Here is a 9,036-nt window from a genome sequence, read left to right as displayed (position 1 = left end):
CGTGGGCCGACGCGTGTGCGTGTGAGGAGCCACGGGCGGGCGTGGGCTGACGCGTATGTGTGTGAGGAGCCACGGGGGGGGCGTGGGCTGACATGTGTGCGTGTGAGGAGCCACGGGGGCTGTGGGTCGACGCGTGTGCCTGGGAGCCTCTCGTTCCTCCTCCGTGAAACGCGATTATGTGTGTGTGTGCTTTCCCCTTTTGTTCTTCACAGCTGCAGATTTATTCACAGATTTGGAAAATGCGTTTCAGGGGAAAATTGATGCAGCTTATTTTGAGACCAGCAAGTACCTCCTGGACGTCCTGAACAGGAAGTACAGCCTGCTGGACCACATGCAGGCCGTGCGCCGGTACCTGCTGCTCGGCCAGGGGGACTTCATCCGGCACCTGATGGACTTGCTCAAGTGAGGCAGTGCCGGACGCTCCCACGCGCGTGCGGGGGCTTTGGCAAGGCCAGGGGTCTGGCAGTTGTTTAAAGAGAGAGTGGCATCAGAGGGAATCGGTTGGCTTCGCGTAGAGCCTGGGAAGATAAAGCCTTGTCACGCCAGTCCCTCTAGCTCTGCCTTGTTTGTGGAGGCTCGTGTGCCTGTGAATACAGGCCCCGACGGATGTATAAGGGACGTGTGCCCTGCTCTGTTTGCTTAGCTTTGGGTGAAAGTTGTCTGTAGGGCAAATGGGAGCAAACGTGAGTGTGGGGGGAGCAGGTGTGGGGGGTGGGCGGGGACATGGGCGTTTCTGAACCTTTAGGGCCACGTTACAGATCTCGTCCTCTGGGTGACTTACCTGTGTTTGCCTTCTGCTCGGTTTTAATAATTGGAGCATCTCATTCTTGGTATCAAACAAAAGCTTCATTTCTTCTCAAAGGTGTGTTTCCAGTTTCTAATTTAAAAGGAGGCGCCACCCCTGGCCAGCTGGCCTCAGGTCACCCGAGCCACGCTGGTGCTTTTGGCCTCAGCCTCTCCTGCTGACATCCTGCGCCCTGAAGGCTGCGTGGCAGCTCCGCGCACCGCTGGGGAGGGTGGGCTCGGCCAGAGAGCTGTTAGCGTGGTGTGTGGGGACGCAGCTGCCGCTCGTCCTCAGGGTCTGCTGGCGGTGCGGCTCTGGGTGTCCCATGTCCCGGTGCTCTGGTTTAGCCGAGGCCTGTCCTCCACGAGGATCTGGAGGCGGTGCCAGGGCTCACGCTGCCCCAGGGCTGGGCTGGAGTGAGGAACTGTGTTTGCTAACACGTGGCGTGGTTCAGTGTTTAGGAATCAAAACCCTCAAGACCAGTTTTAAGCTGAATCAAAATTAATTTTGAAAGGATTGTCTCACTACCCCAATGCCCGACGGAATCTCACTCACCGTTGATTCTGTGAAGCTTCTGTTCGCATGTTGTATCGTTTCCGTTTGTGTTGTTAGTTTTTATAATTTGAGCTCTGTAACTTTAAGTTTCTCCAGAGATTATTGTGAATTCAAGTAATGTTCTCTTTTACTTTTATACGAATTTGTGAAGACCAGAGCTTGCCCGTCCAGCTACGACTCTGTACCAGCACAACTTGACTGGAATTCTGGAGACCGCCGTCAGAGCCACCAATGCCCAGTTTGACAGCCCGGAGATCCTCAAGCGACTGGACGTGAGGCTGCTGGAGGTGCTGACTCTCATGGGGCTTGGGGCCCTGCTGTCGAGGCTGCTCTGGTCTGGGGGTGGTCTGGAGGGGGCGGGGTGAGTCTGAGCCGGAGTCACCCCCGCACGCGCCCGTCACAGCCCAGATGCAGGGCGCCGTGTGGACAGAGCTGGCGCTCCACGCGCTGAGTGGGCTTAGAAGCAGCTTCGTTTGCTGTTCTGGGGCTGTGGCCATGGGAGGGCTGTGGCCGCCGGAGGGCTGTGGCCGTGTGGGGCTGTGGCCGCGGGAGGGCTGTGGCCGCCGGAGGGGTGTGGCCGTGGGAGGGCTGTGGCCGTGCGGGGCTGTGGCCGCGGGAGGGCTGTGGCCGTGCGGGGCTGTGGCCGCGGGAGGGCTGTGGCCGTGCGGGGCTGTGGCTGCGGGAGGGCTGTGGCCGTGCGGGGCTGTGGCCGCGGGGGCTGAGCCCTGCAGTGTGTGTGCTCTCCCGCAGGTCTCTCCGGGGGACACCGGCTGGGACGTGTTCAGCCTGGACTACCACGTGGACGGCCCGATCGCCACTGTAAGGCCCGCGGGGCTTCAGAGCTGCTGCTGCTCTGACAGCCTCTCTTGGAAGCGATCGCTTGGCATCAAGACATGCCCGCTGAATGAGCACTCAAGCCAGGGTCGTGCATGTGTGCGTGCGTGCGTGCGTGCGGCAGTCACTGCGTGCTAAAGTGCTCTAATATTTCAAGAACTCTTAAAAATGTCATTTATCCTGTCGTAGGTTTCAGCAGGTACTTGATAGATGGATTATTCGTTTTGTTCCGTTATTCTTAGACTGGATCGACTAATTTAGGATCCCTTGAAGCGAACTGCGAAGTGTGCTTTGGGGGAGTCGTATTTTTGCACCTTGGGTAACGTTTGGTGTTTGTTACTCGTTTAAATGACCGAGGGCATAGCTGTCCTGTTGTGTGTAGTGCTTTCACTGTGTTTAAACAGAAGCACTGTTTGCTTGAATGGGAGTGACCAGCAGGGCTCTCTCCTGCCCCTGTAGTTAGACACCCTCTTCACGCCCAGTCTGTCTTACTGAGACTTGGGAGAATGTCCTTGACTGAGATCCCTCTGGCCTTGCTTGTCGCTTTCCCTCTGAAGTATTGAAGATGGACCCCCACTTCTTCTCATTCTCGGGAGCTCCGGTGTTGAGGCGCCGCGTCCCCGGCTCTGCAGCGTCTCCCTCGTGGCCTCTGTGGGCCCTGTCCTGGCCAGCCTGCCTGTCCCCAGCGGCCCAGCCCGGCCAGGTGGACTGTCGGCTCCAAGGCCAGGCTCCCCCGCGGCTGCCGGCTCTGCCGTCCGTCTGCTCCGAGGTGGCAGGTGCCGGGGCAGGTTTTACACGCAGATTCCCAGATCAAAGCTACCGCGTTTTCAATACATAGCTGCTCTCAAGCTTTATTTTTGGTCATATGCAAATTAGTTTTTTCCCCATTAACGTATATCTTAAACAGTTCTAGTAATTTTAGTGTGCAAAACCGGACGGTTTAACAAGTTGTTGGAAACTGTCATATCATCTACCATGTTAATATTGTAGACTGATGTGGGTTTTTTTTGTAGTATAAATGATACCACAGCAAAGCCAGCTGCCTCGATTATTTCAAAAAATGTGTCTGGAACAATAGCTAAACTGAACTTGGTCTGCATATTTGGATACTTAATTGTTGTAGTATCGAGGTCGTGTGCCGTGGGCCTTGTGCATAAACGATCGATTGTGCAGTCTTATGTCTCCAGAATTTTAGATTTTTAAAAGCTCGAGTAGAGTTAGGAAAGAAGTTAGTATCGTAAATTTATTTGAAAAGAAATTTGGGATAGATCCTGCCTGCGGCTGATAGGCGTCAGTTTCCACGCCATGTCCAGTGGGTTGGTGGTCCGATGAGAGAGTCTGGGTTGGAAGGATGAGGGCTCTCGTCGTTGGTCGGTGGAGGTCTGCCAGGCACTCGCAGGGAAGTGGTCGCTGCCTGTCCGGTCTTTGCCCTCCAGCCCTCGGGTGGGCATTCGTCTTGGGTTGGTGCGTGCTCAGCCAATACCTGTCACACGGAACTTGTGGTCATCAGGCCAGGCCGTTGAGTATGCTCTGGCACGCTAGTGGTCAGTGAGGCTGTTACACGAGGAAGCTTTCCTAAAATGGACCGTGTGCGTGCTTACCTACTGCTTAGAAGGTGTGAGAGCTGGTTCTGTGTGCTCTGGCTTCTTGTTTTGGGAGCACACAGGAGATGCAGCCCTGCCCGGGAGGGTGCGCGCGTCCTGGCTTCTTCTTTTGGGAGCACACGGGAGACGCAGCCCTGCCCGGGAGGCCGTGCGTGGCCTGCGCCCCATCAGCCTGCTCTGCTCTTCGCAGGTGTTCACGCGAGAGTGCATGAGCCACTACCTGCGTGTGTTCAACTTCCTGTGGAGGGCCAAGCGGATGGAGTACATCCTCACGGACATCCGGAAGGGCCACATGTGCAACGCCAAGCTCCTGAGAAACCTGCCAGGTAGCCGCCCGCCCGCCCGGCTACGGCTTCCGCAGCCTCCCTAAATCGGAGGTCCCTAAAGAAATGGAAAAGTGTGCTGGTGGGTTTGTCTTAAGAAATTGAAAAGTGTGCCGGTGGGTTTGTTTTTTGTGAAGAGGCTTGTTTGCAATATCGCTATCTTGACTTCAGTGCAAATCAGGAAAAACAAATTGAGTAGTTAGCTTTTTTTTAGGCCACGAAGTTTCTTACAGAATCATATAGTGTTCATTCATGTTTACAAAAATATTAAGGAAAGAAAGCCGTTTAGTGAATCACCAGCTCATTTAAAGTTCACTTATTAGTGTTTTAATTAAAGTCTATCTGGAAATTGTTTTATATACTGATTTGGATCATTAACCAGAACATGAAAAGGTTTTATAGTTTTTACAATTAAAAGCTGTAATAAAACGCTCATGTCAGATAGTTGTTTATTTTAATTCTATAAATATTGAATGACTTCAGTTGTGAGTAATTTTGAAGTCTTTATATTGAAAGGGATTTGATCAGAACCTTCGAGAAAGTATTTCCACCAATGATGTCACCAGAAGAACAAGCAGTCATACCCTTAGTCCTCTGGTGGTGGAAGCAGGTTCTGTAAAGGGGCCCATGTGGGCTCTGCCTGTTCACCAGGCGGAGGCCCCCGAGTTCAGGTCAGGGGCAGCCCCGAGGCCGGGGCCGGCAGCCGCCCTGAGTTCAGGTCAGGGGCAGCCCCGAGGCCGGGGCCGGCAGGTGCCCCGAGTTCGGGCAGGGGTAGCCCCGAGGCTGGGGCCGGCAGGCACCCAGCCCTGTCTGATCGTGCGGAGTCGAGGGCTTGCTGGGCGCCCTCGCTGCCTGTATCCCTGGGACCCAGCCAGTGGCCCGTGGTGCCCTTGTGGACCTGGCCCGGCTTTCCCTGGGCTCGTTTCCAAGAAGGTGGGTAGTGGGGCCCCTGAAGTAGCTGGGGCAGAGGCCAGAGGGGACGTGTCCCATTAGATCCTGCCGTGGTTGTGGACGGTAAATGCCTTCAGCGTCCACCTCCTAGTGGCCATGCGCTGCCTCGCCTGTGGGGCCTTTGGGAGGAGCACCCCTGCGTGTTCCTGGCCCGTCCCACCTTCCCTCTGCCCTGCCCTCCTCCGTGTGGGCCCAGGCTTCCCGTCCTCCCTGTGGCCTGATGTGGGTCCGTTCAGTGTGGTGGATGGACTCTGTCATTATTTCACCCTTGTAAATGAGCAACTGTAATATTTATAGACGTGGGGAGGTCTGAGCTCTGTAGCAGCTGAGCGTGTTAGCTGGTTGTGGTGTGTTTTCTCATGGGAGTATCAGCAGTGTCTGTGTGAACTGGCTTCTCTCTTACTTTGCCTAATCATCAGTGAGTTTACTCCTCGGAGATATCTATACTTATTTGATCAATTTTCTGTGTAATTTTAACATAATTCTATTATGTTGTGTTCAGTTTCAGCTGCTTTCACTGAACCTTTTCGCTTGTCATTAAAACTTCCTGTAAAACACTTTTGATAGCATGATATTGCCTCATGTGGACGTATTTTATCTTTTCTCTTTGGTTAGTAGTTTTTTTTTTTAACTATTCTCCACTAGTGTAAATAATGCCGTAAGTGTTCGATAAATACATATTTACATGCCTCTGAATGTTTCTTTAGCATAGGTGAATTGGAAATGGAATTGCTGGGGTAACAGGTATGACTCTTGCTCTTACTTTATACTTACTAACATTTATATTTGTTAGTATTTCCGTTTTAACTCTCTTGGTACATACTGTCAGATCACTTTCTAGGAAAGCTGTACCAGTTCGATTCACATCCCCGTAAACACAGCTCTCACTAGCCGAAAGCTGTCTGTGCTGCTGGTTGGGTTTTTTGGGAGGGGGTTCTAACATTGGATATTAAATTGTTCAGATTGTCAATTTGATAGGTGAACATTGAGGTCCATTTATTTGTTTTTATTGTTTGTTATTTTAAGTTTTTTTTTTGGCTGTGCCCCAGAGCATACGAGATCTTGGTTCTGACCAGGATTGGAGCCTGTGCCCCCTGCAGTGGCCGTGCAGAGCCCTACCCCTGGACCCCAGGGAGGACCCTGGAGGCTCACTTCCATTCCCTTTAAGCTGTAAAATTGCCTTTGCCTGCAAACACTCTTCATATGTTTCCTTTTCCAGCAAATTGCCGTTTTTGCCATTGATTCTGTTGGGGTACAGGGTTCTTCCTTGTAACTTATCTTATAGGGAAGTATCTAACTTGTTAATGGCCAGGCAGCTTGATGGGCAGAGACCCATCGGGTGGTTCGTCTTGTTAACACAGCAGGGTTAGAAATGTCCTTCCCACTGTAAACCTGAGGCAGAAATACGGGAAGACTCAAAATGCTCCTGTAAACGGCGTGTGCGCCCTTCACACCTGCGCCTGCCTGTCTGGTCACGTCACAGTGCCAGTGATGACCATCCTAAGTGTCCTTTCAGCGATGTTCGTCAGGGTCAGCTGTTTGGAATAAATAGTTAGGCCTGAAAATGATATGCTTAGGAAAAGAGTTTTTGATAATGGTCTGCCTACACAATTAAATCCATTTATATATATTTAATTGGACAAAAGACAACGTTGATCTGAAATGGTTTAAAAAGTTTTTTTTTCTTTGAAAAGAAATGGTAATTCTTTGATTAGATTCAGTGAATCTCAAAACTGTTGCTGTTAGTGGCAACTGGATTTATATTTCAGATAAGCTGTAACCAGGTGAGACGGACATGCAGTCCAGATTCACTGGTGATGAGCTTCCTGTGTTCTTTCTAACAGCTTTTGTGTCAGGGGTCTGGGGGAAGTGCAGCGAGGCCCCCTCCCCAAAGAGTAGTGTTCAGATAGCCCCTTTTTGGTCCTTGTTGGAAACAAAACTGAGCAGGGAGGAGTGGTTGGCTCCCCGTCACCTCAGGACTGTTTTCCTTTCCTGGTGATGAATACGGTAACCGTTCCTCTCACACTTGGAGTGGTTCAGGCTTGTGGAATGATGCCTCTAAGGTCGATGGGCCTTCTTCGTTGTGAGCTTCCCTTTGTGTTTCGTTTTTGTCCCTGTGGATAAGTAGGTCGTCCTCATCTGTTTGCCAGCTTCTAAGCCAGGCGGTTAGCGCTCTGCCCAGCTGCTGGGCAGCGCTGCCCAGCGGGGCTGTGGCCTCGGCTGGTTCCTGGTCTCCTGCCTCAGTGCCGCACCCGGGCCGGCTGGCCGTCAGGAAGGGGTCTGTGCAGCGCTCAGGGGCCCCAGTGGACGGTGGATGTCAGATGGGTCTGCAGGAGGCCTGACCCTGATTGGAGGCCCTGAATCCCGGGGAGACCTGAGGTCTTACCAGTGTCCTCTGACTCCAGAGCCTCGAGAGACGAGCCGCGAGGGTCGTGGGTGAAGCTCCTTTCAGATACCGCTGTGTCAGCTGCGGATCCAAGCGGGAGGAGGGGATTCTGAATTTGCGAATACCTGGTTTTGGGGTATTTTTGTATTTTTAGCAACTCTCAAGGCTGTTTCTGGTGCTTCTCCAGTCGGCAGAAGTGTCTGGTGCAGATGCTCAGAGGCCAGCCAAGGCGGGAGGGGTCAAGCCCTTGAGAGCCGGTGTGTCTAAAGCCAGCCCCGAAGTTCTTCCTGCAGCCTTGAGAGGGCAGTAGAGACTCACTCACGGTCTGGTGGCTCGGTCAGTGGAGGGGAGGCGGCCCCTCCTGGTGTCTGCAGCTCTGCTGCCCACTCACTCCAGCGGGAGGGCTGTTGACTTGCGTCCTTACTGGACCTCAGGGTGAAGGTTGCTTTGCTCTTGGGATTTTTAGAATTATGTGCGTATTTGTGGATCAGTTGTGAAAACAGAAGTACTTATGTTTTAACTGTGCTTTAAACGTATTCCCACAGCACTGGGTAAAGAGACTCAGGGCTGCTTCAGGTGTGAGTTGTATTTCTCGGAGTGAAGGGCCAGCTGACAGCTTGTGAGTCCAGCGGCCTCGCGCCTCAGCTTCTCCCCGGCCAGGAGTTGCTGTGGCCCGCAGAGCCTCTGCGTGTGGCCTGCCCTTAGCTTGAGGGGAGTGTTAGGCAGACAGCGTGCAGTTCTCTTCACCCTGCTTGTGGGTCTCGCGGGGTCGCTCCTCTCTGAGGACGGGTGCAGACGGTTCCTCCTGGAGCCGCAGCTGCAGCGAGCGGGCTGTCTGGGCAGCTCAGCACAGGCCGGGAGCAGCCCCGGTGTGTGCCGGGGCACGTCTCCTTGTCGGATCCCTCCCGTGCCAGTCCCTGATGGGGCCCTGGGGACAGTGGTATCTTGTAATGGTCCAGCGGAGTCCCTGAATAAGTGAAAACTCCAAGCAGACAGCGGCTGCTCCCTGGTGACCCTCCAGCCTTTCGCTGGTTTTGTAAAGAACAGGAGTGGAGTCTGGACTGCCCATCCCCTCCAAGCTCACGTTCCTCCCAGGTGACGAGGTCGTATTCCTTAAGGGGATGTCATTTTTGTCTCCAAATAGCTAGGGAATAGTAAAGTCTCACACACTGCAGGCAGACCGAGGTAACTGTAGAGAAACCGTGAAATTGACCTTGTTCAAGATCCTGCGTTGTTATAAAATGACTTTTTCTTTAGTTTTGAAACTCAGTTCCGCTCTGTGCTTCGCGTTTCTCCTCAGACCCTCGTGTGCCGTGGGAGTGCCGCTCGGTTGGGCGGCCCTGTCTGTCTGCGCATGGAGGCTGGCTCAGGAAGGCTGCCGGCCGTGGGGCCGAGCGGCAGAGCCGGCGCTGCAGGAAGACGGCCCCGCCCCGCGGCCTGCCCGGGGTCTGACGGCCGCCCGGCTCTCTTGCAGAGTTCTCCGGGGTGCTGCACCACTGCCACATCCTGGCCTCCGAGATGGTCCACTTTATCCACCAGATGCAGTATTACGTCACCTTTGAGGTGGGTCCGGCCCCGCCCCGCGGCCCCGCCCCGCCC

At 53.6% G+C, this 9,036-nt stretch overlaps 1 protein-coding gene across 2 annotated transcripts in view; it reads left to right on the top strand.

The window, feature by feature from the left end:
- Positions 1 to 9,036, top strand: part of TUBGCP3 (tubulin gamma complex associated protein 3) — a 37,723-nt gene that overhangs the window by 18,832 nt on the left and 9,855 nt on the right. For both annotated transcript variants that reach the window (XM_040267465.1, XM_040267464.1), the window contains exons 14-18: positions 213 to 402; positions 1,491 to 1,626; positions 2,090 to 2,158; positions 3,968 to 4,103; positions 8,912 to 9,000. In XM_040267465.1, the coding sequence (XP_040123399.1) occupies positions 213 to 402; positions 1,491 to 1,626; positions 2,090 to 2,158; positions 3,968 to 4,103; positions 8,912 to 9,000 (620 nt within the window). The remainder of the gene's footprint in view (positions 1 to 212; positions 403 to 1,490; positions 1,627 to 2,089; positions 2,159 to 3,967; positions 4,104 to 8,911; positions 9,001 to 9,036) is intronic.

The sequence above is a fragment of the Oryx dammah genome, unplaced genomic scaffold (assembly GCF_014754425.2).
Source record: "Oryx dammah isolate SB20612 unplaced genomic scaffold, SCBI_Odam_1.1 HiC_scaffold_24, whole genome shotgun sequence".
Taxonomy (NCBI): domain Eukaryota; kingdom Metazoa; phylum Chordata; class Mammalia; order Artiodactyla; family Bovidae; genus Oryx; species Oryx dammah.
The sequence above is the reverse complement of the archived record's forward strand: the minus strand, read 5'-3'. Positions and strand labels throughout refer to the sequence as shown.